The sequence below is a fragment of the Strigops habroptila genome, chromosome 4, assembly GCF_004027225.2.
Source record: "Strigops habroptila isolate Jane chromosome 4, bStrHab1.2.pri, whole genome shotgun sequence".
NCBI lineage: Eukaryota > Metazoa > Chordata > Aves > Psittaciformes > Psittacidae > Strigops > Strigops habroptila.
In genome coordinates, this window is record NC_046358.1 from 81236860 (window position 1) to 81252900 (window position 16041).

At 41.7% G+C, this 16041-nt stretch overlaps 1 protein-coding gene across 5 annotated transcripts in view; it reads right to left on the minus strand.

Annotated features, from left to right (window-relative positions):
- Positions 1-16041, minus strand: part of MAD1L1 (mitotic arrest deficient 1 like 1) — a 366422-nt gene that overhangs the window by 343458 nt on the left and 6923 nt on the right. For all 5 annotated transcript variants that reach the window (XM_030484959.1, XM_030484958.1, XM_030484963.1 and 2 more), the window contains 4 exons: positions 15683-15764; positions 14927-15057; positions 13595-13709; positions 12605-12666 (listed from right to left, as the gene is read on the minus strand). In XM_030484959.1, coding sequence (XP_030340819.1) covers positions 12605-12666; positions 13595-13709; positions 14927-15057; positions 15683-15764 — 390 coding nt within the window. The remainder of the gene's footprint in view (positions 1-12604; positions 12667-13594; positions 13710-14926; positions 15058-15682; positions 15765-16041) is intronic.

Consider the following 16041-nt stretch of genomic DNA (forward strand, 5'->3'; position numbering starts at 1 on the left):
GGCTGTCTGTCAATGGAAAGGCTCCAGACAGCAGAGCACGGTTCTGAAAGAAACAAAAGCAGGTCATTACTGTACAAACAGATACAAAGCTTATTGTTCACACAGAAGGGAATTGCAGCTCTTCCACAACAGCACGACAACCTGAGCCCTCGAGCTGCCTCTCTGACAGACATAGCACTTTGTGGAGGAGAAGGTAGTTATTTCCTGCTCGTTTCAGCTGAGCCCCTTAAACTCCCCTAGCACAGCAAGGATGGAAAATGCAGGGGACAGCTTACACAACACTAACGAGTCCAAAGCAGCACAGAAAAGGACAAGAAACAACCTAGTGAGAGACAGCTCCTTAAACCTATGAAAACCCACGTGCAATTTGAGGCTGCTGGCAAGATTCCTATCAGCTACAATTCCATCAAATTCCATGCAGTGATTTAGTCCTGCCATAGATCACAGAATCCCAGACTGGTTTGGATTGGAAGGGACCTTAAAGCTCATCCAGTTCCAACCCCCTGCCACGGGCAGGGACACCTTCCACTAGAGCAGGTTGCTCCAAGCTCCTGTGTCCAACCTGGCCTTGAACACTGCCAGGGATGGGGCAGCCACAGCTTCTCTGGGCATCTGAATCCCAACTTAATACCAAAAGAATCTGTTCTCCCTGACAAATCCATAGACTGATATAGATGCTAAAACCTTGGGAACTGCCCTTCTGATGTTTCATTGCTGAATGGCCAAGTATTTATTCAGTAACCCTCACAATCTTAGACACAAAGTGCAACTTTTTTAACACTATGTACTACCAGATTGGTCTGATGCTTATCTACTAACATCACACGGTACTAGAGACTGTCCCTGAAAGTCACTTCTGGCAAATACTTAACCCACATACATCATGAAAACATGAAGCAGAAAGGCTGCGTCTAAAGCAAACTTCAGGATTTGCTTTGTACCCTCCAGACTCTTCCCCAACATGGGACACTTTAAAGATTTGGCTGGACAGGACACAGGGCCATCTTGTCTAGACCGTGCTTTTGCCGTGAAAGGCTGGACCAGATGATCCTTGAGGTCCTTTCCAACCTGGATTCTATGATACTCTACTGATCTAGACACACCAGCATGGAAAACAACTGCACAGGATTCAAGAAACAGAGAAGTATTTTAGAAAGAAGCTATTGTCAATATGTAACTACAGCCAGAAGACTGACACTGAGAAACAGCATGTTTTAGCAGCTCTCATAAACCACAGACAGGAGCACATGCATTTTCCAAGACCTATGTCTATCCTATTGGAAAGAAAACAAATTCAGAGCACTTTTCACTCTTCCTCTCTACCACCCTTCCAAATACATCAGTCATTAAAAAGGGCAAATTGCATTTCCCCTTGACAGCTACTTGAGACAGGCGAGCCAATAAGTGTTGTGTGACCTTGACAAGTAGCCAGCTATCCAGAAGGCAGATGATGCCTTTGCCAATGTCACACGGGAAACCATCAGGCCAAAATGAAAGGCTTGTCACAAAACAGGTCTGATGCCACCAACCTTGGCTGCTAAATTTGAGAAAACCACCTGAAGCCACAAAGCTTTACCTCTGGGAATACAAAGAGGACGCAGAAGTCTTACGTGTATATGTACTAGCAAAGCTGAGTAAGAAACATAAATTCATAACCAGGTTAAAGTATCATCTTCTGAAGCAACCTGATAGCAAAGCTGTGAAGTATCACAGAAAACTGTCCAAACTAACCGAAGAGCTGACTTCTCTAACTGAGCATTCTGATACTGAACACATTCCGAGTCAAAGCCAGATACCCCATTTCTGTCCTCCTTAGGAAAGCCAGTAGGAGGGTGCTGAGGCACTGGAACAGGTTGCCCAAAGAAGTGGTAAATGCTCCATCCCTGGCAGTGTTCAAGGCCAGGTTGGACAGAGCCTTGGCTGACATGGTCTAGTGTGAGGTGTCCCTGCCCACGGCAGTGGGTTGGAACTGCATGATCTTAAGGTCCTTTCCAACCCAAACCACTCTATGATTCTATGATTTCAAGCCCTCGCTGAACAGCTTCATGTGTATTACAGAAAGAGAATGACTGTTTCATTAAAACAGAACAGAACTGAACTTGGTCAGCAGGGTGTAACTTAGGAAATCCAGAATTTCATATTTCTTCCTACCCAAAAAATTGATCTTCCTTTCACTCTACTGTTCATATCAGAACACCTCTGGAAGAGAGTTTAAACAAGTAATGAGAACTCAAAAGCAATTCCAGCAAGAACAACGTGTGATAGAACATAGTTCTTGCAATAGTTGCCAATTGCTCCCCACAAAGAGGCAAAGCAATTGTTAAACTTCACTGACAAGAGAGTTGAGACTAGAGAAAGGGAATCGGTAAGGATTGACTCAAAGTAATACTAAAGAAGAAAGAAGAGATGCTTGAAATCAAGTAAATACCTTTCTAGAAAAGCCAAAACTATCTCTGTTGAAAGGTCAGGCTCTCTGTCAGATCTCATTTCCGTTTACAGCAAGAGGCAGTAAAACTTGAGAGCTGCTTCAGTGTGCAGAGCTTTCTAACATGCTATTCCAAAATGGATCATCCTCTTACAAAATGCCATTGTGCAACAGACATGACTTCATTAGAACAAACATTTCACTGCCAGGTAATGACCAAAATATGTGCAGAACACATCTTCGTGCTTCAGCAGCCACTAGGGAGAAAAGAAAAACACTAACAAAAAAGCTCAAACACACAAACACAATAATCACCACACAAAAAAAGCTTTGCTAAGGCACTCCCTGCATCTTGCATCAGTGGCAGGGAAGGAAAGAAGGTTCCATACACCTCCAGCTCTTAAGTGCTTTGGCTACACGAAATAGTTGGGCATGTTTTATCTTCTAGCTGGTGAAAAGGCCTGGCTCTATTTTCCACAAGCTATTCTAACCCCATAGAAAGCTTCATTTGAAAACAGGAGCCCTGAGGTGTCCAGATCAGCATCTGGAAACAACCTCCTCTCTCCTCCATCTCCTGCCAGCCTTTGCTAGAGGAGGCGAGTCCTTCCACTCATCACTGGCTCGGGGGCTCTGGGGCTCCTCCCAGCAACCCTTTCCTGCACTCACCTCCCACTATCTTCCTGCACAGCGTGACCAGAACTCCAAGAAGCACCTCCCAGGCCATCTACAGAGGCACTTCAACACCTTCTCCTTCATGGAAGTTCTCCTGGTGCATCCTTTGTGTATGAACTAACAGGCATCCTGTTGTAAACAAGTACAGAGCCCTTCTTCTAGTCCTCTCCACAGCATGTGCTGCATTTTACATAAGCAGTTTGTATTCAGCTCCCAATTCCAGGGAGCCTTGTGCTTTGTTTCACTGAATTTTGTCCCACTTCTTCACTCTACTCCTTAGGGCCACTCAGTTCCGCACATCCAGCTTTTGGGTATTTATGACTCTTCTTTTTGGCATCATTAGCCAAGTTTTATCAGCACACACCAAATTTTTGCACCAAAACCATTAATAGAAATATTAAATAAAGCAGATCCTAAGGCTAATCTTTGAGGAATTCTACTTATCCTTGCATTTTCCTTTCAACAATATTAAATCTATCCCTGCTTAAGTAATTCCTCATACACTCCACAATTCTTAGAATAGAATCATAGAATAGTTTGGGTTGGAAAAGACCTTAAGATCATCTAGTTCCAACCCCTCTGCCATGGACAGGGATATCTCACACTAAGCCATGTCACCCAAGACTCCGTCCAACCTGGCCTTGAACACTGCCAGGGATGGAGCATTCACAACTTCCTTGGGCAACCCAAGGAATTTCCATCTTCTCCTGCATGGTTTATACCTTCTCAAGTAGCTCCCTTGATCAAGTATTTCAGTGAAGTTCAAATAAATAAGACCTATTGTGTTTTATTTGATAAAGTAATCAATTCTCTAGACAAAGAAACATCAGCCTGGCACAATCCAGCTTGATCCAGTGAAGGAGGTAGATTCCTTGCCCTGGAGATAAAGGCCATGCCCAGGACAAGGGAGTAGCACAATACAAGAGCTTGAATACTTACTGAAGCATTTTGATTTGCTTCTGTTCAGAAAAGGCCTGTGAGTTTTGAGAAGGGGTTTGAAAGAGGCATTGCTACACTAAACCAAAATCCTCCGCAGTAAGCATGTACAGGATCCATTTTCACAGTTTTGTTTGACATTTTCCCTGCAAAGGCAGAACTTTGAGGGTAAATGAGGTACATTACACTGCAAATCTGAGGGAGAGGGAAGGCACAGCACGTCAACAGAAAATTCAGCACTGAAACAATGACAGATGCTAAAATGGAAATGGAAAGGCAAAATTAAAAACGAGCTAGAAATTACAGTGATATTGGGTTTGTGCAAATGGCCAAATGAGAGGCTGAATAAGAATCAAGGATGAGCATTTGAGTTCTCTGACAGCAGCAAACCATCCCTTTGCTCATTAGCCTCTGCTATTTAAATGATAATTTCACTTTAAGGCAAACAGGACTGCTTAATGCAGGGAGAGTGGCTCTTTATAAAAGCCTGGGTATTTTTGAAAGCTTCTCCTTCACAGCAGAGTGAGCACCTAAGTTCAAGCTATTTACACATAACATGGGTCACTACATGCTGGAAGAAAGCAAGCTACTTTTAGCCAACTGTTTTTCAACAGCATTCAAACAATGACTTGCAAGAAATGTGGCAACACCACAAAATGAAGTGTCTGACTGGCAAATCCCTGTAGCTAACAAATCACCAGCTGTGCAGAAGACACCACCAGCACACGTTTCTAAACCCACTCTTGTTCCTACTGGAAAAAGAGCCTTATGTTTATTGGTTTGGGAAGTGCACCCTATATTCAAGATGGGACAATGTTCTATAGTCTGATAAAAACAATGAAAATTGAAGTGAAGTGATATTTTCCAGTTAAAAGGGTCCACTGGCATCTTCTAGAGTAAAGTTCTTATTCCCCTGGTAAGAATCATCCATCTTTTCTTTGATATCATTATTCTCCACAGAGTTCCTGTAGGCAAACTACCAAAGTTCCTCAAATTATTCAACAAAGAAGATGGATAGAGTGCTAAGCTCCTGTTCAATAGTTTTCTCTGTCTCCAGAACGCCAGATCTGTGATCCTGGAAAGACAGTTTCTCTAACTAGTCCCAGAGCTTTGAAATGCAAAGCAAGGACAGACATCTTTTTGATGTGAGCTTGCTTACTTCTGTCTCTGATTATACATTACAGCTCCGGTCTGCCTGGATGTCAGGTGTTCATCCATTATGTTTTACACTCTTCCTTATCTTTCCTTTAGTCTCAAGACTTATTACTCTGATAGATTCAAACAGAAACAAAAGCACTAATGGCAAAGGAGAAAGAACAGTAATATTTTTGAACATCAGAGATAAGTACAGCTTTTTTGGAGAGAATATGAGAGAGGAAAATCTGGCAGGAAGCTTTGTCCAGCACTTCAGTGAAGTACTGACAGGAACAGACCTACAGTATTATAGGAAATCTATGCAAAGAGGTGCAGATTGTCACCACATTAAAATTAAGTGGATCACCATCATCAGAATGGGAGAAGCCTACACTCTGGCTAAAGCACAGATTTGACATCAGGCATCCAAACATCACATTTAAATACCTCACTCCTTTACAAAACCCAAATACAGCCTGAAGTCTCCTAAAACTGCATTCTGACTCCTCTGAACAAACTGCAGCTTCAGCTATTGAGATGACAGAGGAACATTTTTTCCCCGCCACGCACAAAAAGCATTCTGTCACAGAAAGCTAAAACCTAAGGCACTGCAGAAATTGAAGAATAATGTATATTTTAACATAACAAGATAACAAAGCACAAGAGAGCTTAGAGCAATACTCCAGCATATGCTGTATGTCACATTCAATAGGTGACAGCTGCCTCCAAAACTTCTCCATGTAAATTATTGTAAGACATCGTGATTAGTTTTCTCTTGAAACCTCTATCTCACTCTCTAAAGACATAGATCCCCTCTGGAATAATTCAGGCACTTCTCCCTCAAGAAGATTTTAAATGCTTTGTATATTTTCTACACATATACTGAGCACATAACCTTTATTTGTAAGTTATCCTCATGCTCCCTGCTGACCCTGGCTGCTCATTGCCACTTCTCTCTGCCCTGCCCTGGAACAGCACAAGTATTCCTGCACCCACACAGTAAACTGATGAGGGAAGCTATCTGGCTGAAAGCTGGTTTCCATCCTAGATTACTTTTTGCTGTGCAGGACTCCCTCTTCCAGCTGCAGTGCTCACAGACCCATAAAGTACCAGGTAGGAACAGAACATGAAGATAGGATGAGAGAGTTGGGGCTGTTCAGCCTGGAGAAGAGAAGGCTGAGTGGAGACCTCATAGCAGCCTTCCAGTATCTGAACGGGGTCTATAAGGATGCTGGGGAAGGACTCTTCCTTAAGGACTGTAGTGGTAGGACAAGGGGTAATGGGTTCAAACTTAAACAGGGGAAGTTTAGATTAGACATAAGGAAGAAGCTCTTTACAGTGAGGGTGGTGGAGCACTGGAATAGGTTGCCCAGGGAGGTTGTGGATGCTCCATCCCTGGCGGTGTTCAAGGCCAGGTTGGACAGAGCCTTGGACCATGTGGTTTAGGGCAAGGTGTCCCTGCCCATGGCAGGGGGGTTGGAACTAGATGATCTTAAGGTCCTTTCCAACCCTCACTATTCTATGATTCTATGATTTGCACACAGACACTTGAGTCAGAAGTCAAAGTACATTTGGCCTCTTCACAGAGTGAATTCTTTTATCAAACCTTCAACTTCAATGGAAAGCAAATTTTTTGATGACAAAATTAAGCTCTTCAAAGTAACTGTAAAATGCAGTTCTGTGTCTGTACAGGCCATCAGCAGATACCATCCCATGAGGTAAGCTGAGACCTCACAACTATAACAGCTTCCTCTAAGCAGTATAGCTTCTCTTTTTGTTTTGGTTTTTGCTGTTTGTTTGTGGAGGGGTTTAATTAGTGTTTCCCTCTATATTGTGTTTATCTGCCTTTTTGGTGCCTTGGGAATTCTCACTGTGAGGAGACAGCTTGTTTTGCACTGGGAATCTCCTAAACAGCAGTCATGCAATTCTCGGTATGTTCACAGATCACAAATCACTATTATTTACTTAAAACTTAGATGTACAAACTGAAGTTTCAAGATCCTCAGACTGTGCTACTTATGACTTTCTTCTCCAATGAGGGACTTAGCTCTAAAGTAAAGGGCCACCATTAGACAACCCAGAGAAATCCACCCCTTTTAGACCCCCCCAAACATGGAAATTAACACTTCAGCTCAGAGCAGTCGTACAGTTACTGACAGCAGTCAGCAAACACTTTTCATTAGATCCATTTCTTACTGGTGACAAAAGACCAGAGGGATACAACAGGCTACTCCAATAACAGTATCTGCTCAACTATGGAGCAATCATGCCAGAATTATGGCATTACTGGAACTAGCAACAGTAAACCCCAGCCTTATCTTGCTTGGTTAATGAAGTATCCAGAAACAGATAGGAGCAATTCACATCATTTCAACATGCACTGCTTTGGGTATCTGTCAACAGATTTTTGAGGGGTTTTAAACCAGTAACCACTTACTCATAATGGACATTCAGAGGAAGGTAAATTACTACCTTGTGAGAAAAGAGAAGATTATGAGCTTCATTCACTACTGCAAAGATATTCAATGCCTGGTATGGAAGAGAGCACAGAGTAGCTAAGCATAGTTAATCAAGATTCAAAAAGGAAAGTAGAGAACTCCAATATTCTCCCTTCTTTTCTATTCACTGGGGAAAAAAGAGCACTAATCCACCACTAAATGCAGAATCAAGAAATCTGATTCCCTTTTCCCTCCCTCTCTCCCTCCCTTCCCCCAGCTCCAAAAGCAGAATGTGCATAGGAGGACTTCCCGTACTGAGCGTAGCACCTGTGTAATTACAAATTACAACTGTGCTATCCACTGTACTAAATAGAGATACTTCCCACTTAATTAAACCCTTTCTTAGAGAGGAAATGCATGCACATTCACGCTATCTCCTCTTCTTATCTGGTCTCAGACATTGCAGGAAGCTAGGCCCCAAGATTTGTCAGCAAGCCAGCCTGCAGATGTTTCCACAAGAAACCCAGGTCAGCATTAACAGGTTCATTCTTTGGCTCTAAAGGACAGGTCAGCAGATCAGTGCCTGCTGCCTGCACCTGGCAGGCTCCACTGAGTGAAAATGGTCCGTAAGCATTGGCCTGAATTCCTGTCGGATATGCACTTCTCTTTCCAGGCCCGGGCAGCAAGCACACAAACAGCTAGAGCAGCTTAATGCACTCTCATCAGTGAGGCCAACTGAGTCTGACCTTGCAAACTGAAGGACAACTACAGGTACTCTCCAAACCCACGCTTCATTAAACTCCAGAGTCTCTCCAGGTCAGCCTTACAGCAAAGGCACCAGCGACTGAGATCTGCCTTCCAATATAACCACAATTAGATGGGACTCAGGAATGTCGAAGACCATGACTGAAGCCTCTGAGCAACACAGCACTGTCCAAGCACACTGCTCTTCTTTCTGATACGTCAGCCTCACATTTAACTTCCATACTGTATTCCATGGCCCTTCACAAAAAGACATCTGATCTCTCTAGTGCTTCCTTGTGATGGGCATGGAAAACACAAATATGATTCTGAAGACATGAACAAAATCTTTTGCTTTATCTTCCACAAATCTGTATGACCTTTCTGCAAAACTCCAGTCTTTCAAGACTTAGCAATCTTCTGCCACTTATGCATAAATACAAAGAAAATTCAGCATTAAACCTTGTCAGCTGCTATCAATGACTATCAATATCTTCAGTATCTGACTTACTAACTACCTCATCTTTAAAACATACCGGATACACCCTGGAGTACAGAAGGATGCAAAATGATGTGTATCTGTTTATGGATACCAGAGTCACCTGGCTAATTTATTAGAGGACAAAGGCAATACCAGTCAAACAGACAAGCAGCAGCAAAAAAGCTTATTTAGAGGAAAAGCTCACAGAATAAGAACCCTCTTTTTTTGGGTATCTTCTACATGCCGCAGAAGGGAAAGTCAAACAGGAACAGTGCTGCTCTGGAGGATGCAATTCTGAGGCTTGGGGTGCAGGGAAAAGAACCAGGCTTTGAAGTACTCCTATTAAACAAGACTAAATGAAGCATGTGTGGTGTAAATATGAACTTTACAGAGCTGGTTTGAAAAACACTCTACTCTGTATGCCATTAGAGAAATATGCACAAATCTCTTTCACACCAAGTTACTACCTGAAGTACTAGACAAGGAGACAGAATTGCACGTGTGTAGCATTGATAGCAACAACGAATAACATTCCTGACCCTTCCTGCGAGCCCAGCTGATGGTTTTACATCAGGCTGAGCCTGCCAGACTGGAGCAGAAATCCAGTTTTCTCCAGCAGCAGGAGAAAGGACACCACCTCGTTGATGGTTTTACACACTGTCATCCAAATAAAGCACCTGCCTCTTCTCACACACAACCTCCCCCAAGTACTTTTCTGTTAAGATACATGTTGTTTAATGGCAGTCAAGAAACTACCTGGGAAACAGCTCTAAGCTGATAGTGCAACTCTGAAAAACACAACCAAGTCTATCAAGGTTCTTCAGTGAAGATGGGCAACATTATACAAATACTAGATCTTGAAGAAATACAAGCTACATCAGCACATTCTGGAGAGACAGAGTACAAGAAGCTTATTTTCTCAATACAACTCTTCCTTAATAACAAAGTCCTACAATATTCATACATGAATATCCTTCTCAAAGGAAGTAAAACCCCAAAATAAGGAAGACTTTCTACTTGCAAAGCAAGAATTTCAGAATTCAGCATTTTTTCCTTTTACAGTTGAAACCAAATCCTACAGCAGGAATATCAATCCAGAGCAACACATGAGAAATGTATGAAAATCCCTGGCAGCATGACAGTAACTCACAAAAAAGACCTACGAGACAAAAATCACATCCGCAATAAGAGACAGCCAACTATACCATGAAAGTAGGCAGTAAGAAGATCAAAATATCAAAAGGACTTATAACTGACCGTAAAAAAGAGTAAGAGATGCATAATGTGTATACACAAACCATACATAACCATGGTGTGTATTAATTTATTGTCTGGGTATTGTGGAGCTTACAAGGATATTATAACAGTTGTACAAGGCAGGCATCATTCCAAAGGCAAATTCTGGACAGAACACTGCACAACAGCTACACAAAACACACCAACATGCTCCAGAGCTAAAGCTGTCTTTGCTTCTGCAGTTTATGAGAGCAAGAAGAAAACCCAGGAGCTTACAAGTGGAATCCAGAACTAGAAAACGTAAGACTAGCCCTTGAGTAAACTGTTAATGAACTTGTTTCCCCTCACAAAAGGTGAAGCATTATAAACACTTTGCTCTTTCATTGTTACCAAAAAGAGACCAGTACTAAAGTCAGCAGGATTACCACTACACTCCTAAAAGCTGCACCTCCTTTCCAAGTATTATCACCTAAAATTACACTCCAAGGTCTGATCACAAGCCAATCTGACAAAAAGCCTGCTGGGACCAGGCAATCAGTGAACAGAAACCACCGAGAGCAGACACAGAACAAGCCCTGTGGAAATGCTGGAGAAATTAAAAACCATCCTCTCCTAAAACACCACATGCTGTACACGCTTCCCTTACATTCTCTGTACCAATGAAGAGTATGATAAGATGCATTTCCCTTCTTCCTGGCTTATCTACTTATTAGCAAACAGCACATTGCTCTGGCTCTTTGGGACAACTATCCAGCTTGTTCCTATTTTCTTCTACTATGAGATGGGCAATTAACTCTTCTCTTGACGATTTTAAAGGTCTTTTCCAACCTAGTTGATTCTGTGATTTTATGATTCTACGATTCACCAACAGCATACTCAAGGAACTTAACTAGGACAATGACCTCTCATCATCTTCATCAACGCTGACTGAAAAGCAATGTAATTCATGCTGTAAGAAATCTGAGCAACAACAAAAAAAAGGGGGGGGGGGGAGAGGGAGAAGGAAATCATCCAGCTCCACTTGCTACAATTGCATGCAAAAGATGATTTTTCTCAGGAGCAATTCCCTCCTCTGTAAGAGAAGATGCCATTAATAGCACTAAACAATATGGCCCAATCAAAGCCTAACACTTTCCAGCGAATATTCTGATTTTAAATGAAGGAGTTATTACACTTCCACAGGCAGAATCACTTGGTTCCATTTTTCTCCCAGTGTGAAATTACCTCATTAAACCTTTAACAGCTTGAGGTAAGTAAAAAGCTTTTACTCTGCTGTCTGATAGCACAGGTTTTGTGAAAAGGATTCATACTATTTCTGGCCATTCCTTGCCATAGGAGATGCAGCACAATTCTAACTCCATCTAAACGTATGTATCCTCAGCAGAGGCAGGGGAAGATCTTAGTCATGCTACCTACTAGCATGCCTCTAGAGAAAGGTTCATTGTCCTCATTAAACAGAAAACAGTGAGAAAATTAAGGGGGCTTTCCGAAGTTAAACATAAGTATTTTTTACATGAAGCAATAATGTGCCCAAACCATAAGTGCATATTCAAATGCTCCTACTTCTAAACAATCCCAGCAGTGTGCAGATACAGCTCTGTTCTTGGGCATGTGTAACGAATGGAATAAAGAAGCAACTAGTAAAATTAGGTTCTGTGGTTCATGTTGCAGCTCAGGCCTTGATCCAGTAGGAAAGGTGATCTGTACTAGAATGCTCATATCAAGACAGTTATTTACAAAGAAGCACCTCTCCTTCGAGTGTAACAACAATGTAAGCATTTACAGATGATAAAGGAGTGCTGAAACAGGACACATGAAATCATCTTAGTTACACAGAAAACCTTCTGCAGTGGAAGAAAATGATCAGAAGATGCATCATTTCCAGCCCCTCTCTATGCCACATACATACCAGAGACCTTAAAATCTGGTTCAGTGCTTCAGAAAGTGGTTCAGAAAGCTGTTAAGTAACAGTACCCAAACTGACAAGCTGCTGTTACAAAACACCAGTGGAGGGGTGAAGAGTTTTACCCCCTTTCATAAGAAACTGAGTTTAGTCCATTTCTCATTAGCCAAAACAAAACAGTTCTTCAGCTGCTTTAGGGAAGAAAAGTCACAATAACATGATCTGGCAGTTTATTTTGATACCCAGATTTCAAAGAAATCATATTTACAACAATTTGTCACAAGTAACAGAGATTCTTTCCTCTGAACACATCCTAATATTCTTAAGAGTTCACTTACTAAGCGAGCAGAGTCTCTAACTAAATATGCATGTTTATACACAAGGAGTTGAGAGACTCAAAACTGAGCCTCAGAGACACTGTCAAGCTGACTTGGTGAAAAACATTTGTTAGTTCCCAAAGGTACTTTATAACAGTGTGTATCTTATGATTCTTCTCATATATAATAAAGTCCTGGAAGAGCTTCCACTTGAAGAAGAGCTAGCAAGAAACATGACCAGCACATTTCAGAGACCAGAAGATTCAGAGGAAAGGAAAATCATTTAAAATTGTACCTCTCTGCAGAGCTGTGAGCACATACCTGATGTTCAAGCCAGTGCTCTGGTCCACTTTCTCCCAGCTTTTCAATTTTCCCAGAAGTTTCTGAAGTAGAGATTAAAAGAAGAGTTAGAGACACAGACAAATGTTCTAACAAGTCATTTTCCACAGTTTTCCCATAATCCTCCATTCAAAGTTGGTGTCTTTTTTTTCCTCCTTTGGACTTCATTATCTTCTTATCTAGCATTTCTGGTTGTCATTCCCCATTCCTCACAAACATTTTCCCTGTCACCACAGCTCTGTGACACACAGAACCCATGTTACACTTCAGCACTGTAAATTACCTAACCCTGTGAGCTACCATCAGTGTACTAGACCTTGGTAGACCAGACTCCTTGCAGTGGAGAAGAAAATGAGCTGTATTCTCAACACTGATCCTGTAGTAGCTGAAGTGCCTGTTTCTCCTCTTCCAGTTTCTCCTTTAGCTTTTTACTTTTACTCAATGGCAAATTGTATTATATAAACCTGATCAGACACCAGTATAGTTCTGCAGATCAACAGGTTTCACAATAAGGTTAATCTCTTGACTACTTGATACAGGGTGGGATGGAAGCAAAGTAATTTTATTCATCTGAGACCACGTTCTGGCCCCGCTGGCACTGGCAGTAATCCAAGTGCCTACCAAGGTTCTTACCGCACGCCTGTTCAGCAACACCATGTCTGGGCAGAGCTTAACACCAGAAATGACATTTCTCGCAGGAGAGTGGTAAGAAAGAAGCAGCAAGGCCAAAAAAGACACTATGAGGAGATTGTTCGTTACACAAAATCTCCCACTGAACAGCAGATAACCTTTTGCCTTTTTCACCTTTACTGCCATAGCTCCTCTCATGCTGACATTTAAGTCTGTTCAAACCCATTAATTAAAACAGGTATCATATCTCAAGTAAAAAATAGAGGAAGAGCCTAAAAGATAGGACAGGCAACAAAGGAAACCTCTATCCCACTCATCCACCAAACGTTCCCAGCTGCTCACCTCATTTTCCAATTCAACAGCCACGAGCTGTGCTTGGACCTTCTCGTAGCGTTCCAGTTTTCTTTGGAGACCTTCTACCTCCTCTTTGAGCAATCCATTGTTTTCTTTCATTTCCCTGTGGTGAAAAAGAGACAACAATGAAAGAGCCAAGCAACTCGATTCACTCTCACGAACTTTCAGATACACCTGGAATTACAAGGGACTCCTATGACATTGAATAGACTTCATGGCTTCAGGTGACTTGCTTCTATAACCCTCACTGCAAAGCCACTGCTACAACAGAAACTCAGCATTACTAAACTGGGCTTTTTCCTACCCTAAGTGCCACCCTCATTACGTCCAAAGAACCTGAAGGTTTGTAGCTGCTTCACTGATTGGCAAAACAGCGTGAAGGGTAGCAAAAGGCTCCCTACTCCAGTCTTCAGGCAGGCTGAACACAGGGCTGGAACACAGCAAGTGGCAAACACTGGGGCTTTCTGAGTGCTCAGTGATGGCTGAGCACATTTGACACTGCTTAAGGTGTGCAAGGCTGAGAAGATAAAACTTCGTAAAAAAATGACCTTTAATCTGTTGATATCACATTTCTGTGCACGACAAAAACACCCAAGCATGAGAAAAGATTCCAAGATAACCAATTTAAAATTATAATGAAACAAGAAGAAAGCCAAGAGCCTTAATCTTAGGATAAGAAAAAGCTGGTAAGATCATACATGTAACTCAGGGGGTTTTTTCTAAGATGCACCAAAAGATGGAAATTAAGTTTACTCTAACAAAAAACATATAAATCTCTAAGGCAACTTATTTCATAGTACACAGGAATTTAATTTTTCAAACTAATTGCCACTTCAGAGACCCAGAAGGTCTATATCAGAATGCTTTAGACATTTAAACAAAAGACTTTCCAAACATGACGCTGAACAACAGGCCTCTAAAACAGTGGCAACAATAACTAAGCAAAAAGAGTTCTTCAAGAAGTGATCAGCTGTCTCTGCTCTCTATACGGATTCCTTTCCCAAAGCTGTACAGAGCTCATCACTACCTTTAAACATTGAGTTTTGTTCTAACAAACATACCACAGAATATATCTAACAACCATCCAGAACAATCAATACACATTCAGTGAGGCTCTCACTGTGTTCAGCAAGATTACCCAGACCCTGTCAAATCCTCTGGTAGCCATCACAAACTGCTCAATTCAGACCCAGTATTTATATGTAACATTTCAGCTTCCTTCTAACGTTTCCCATATGGAAGCCCAACAGAAGGATTTGAAAGCAAATTGTAGCAGAAGAACACAGGCTAATCCTCTCAACAATTGAACCCTTCTTTCACCTGAAGTAGGCATTTTCCTCCTTGAGTTGGCGCAATTCCCGCTCCATTTTTGGGAGACGAGCCAGTTCTGTCTTCATGTTCTTGACAATTAGAGCATCATGTTCCTGCTGGGAGAGTTTCTGTTCCAGATCCTAGAAAACATGGGATGGCAAGAAGACAGCAATGATTAACTTGGAACTCATAAGACCTACTCCTCCATCGTACTTTTTAAACTCAAATCAATGACTTGCATGAAGTTAGAAGGGAACTCAGTGGGTCATGTGGCCCAATCCATCACTCAAAGCAGTGATGACTCTTGTTCCACTTGTAACACCTGGGCTGGCTTCTTCCCTACCCCTATTTACCTTCAGTTCCTAACAAAACAAGATCTCTTCTAATCATTAAAAAGACCCACTTCTAGTGAATCTTTTGCAGGGCAATCTTGTGCTCTGGCACAAGATCAAACACTGTGTTCCTGCAGAGTACTGCAGAAGGATATAAGTCCCCTTTCCATTGAGAAAGCATAGGTAGATGTTTTTTCTCAATCAATTGATACAACAAAGGTGAAGTGTGTCGTGTTACAGCTAATCACAGGTAATCTGGACCATCCAAGTCAATTTAGCCAACTTATCCTCTTGCTGGCCACCAGATTGGATTCTTAAATGACAAACCAACCTTTTCTTTCTGCAATAGTAATTGTTTTTAGAAAAACACTGTTCTGTTCTTCACGGAAGAGATTAAAAACTAAAGTTTTATACAGCCTACAGAGTTTCTTACCTTAATCTTCTGTTCATATTCTGCTAGGTGGGATTGGTTTGCTTGCAACATCTGGATTTGCTGACAAGCTTCTTGCCATTTTCTATTAGGTGTAGATACAAGAGGCATTTAGCACCCAGGGATCACGTACCAGAAACCACCTACATGCAGAAATCTCTCTGACAAACATCTTCAAACTCTACCAACAAGGTATATGGTTCTGTTACAGCAGATTGGCTCTCTCAGAGTTTCACACTCATACCATCTCCCTCTCATTGAGAGACAAAAATACTCATTTTAATAAAAAGATGCATCTTGAGAAACATCCAAAAATCAAAGCCACCTTAGCTCTGAAACCAACAAATACTCACAGTAAATAA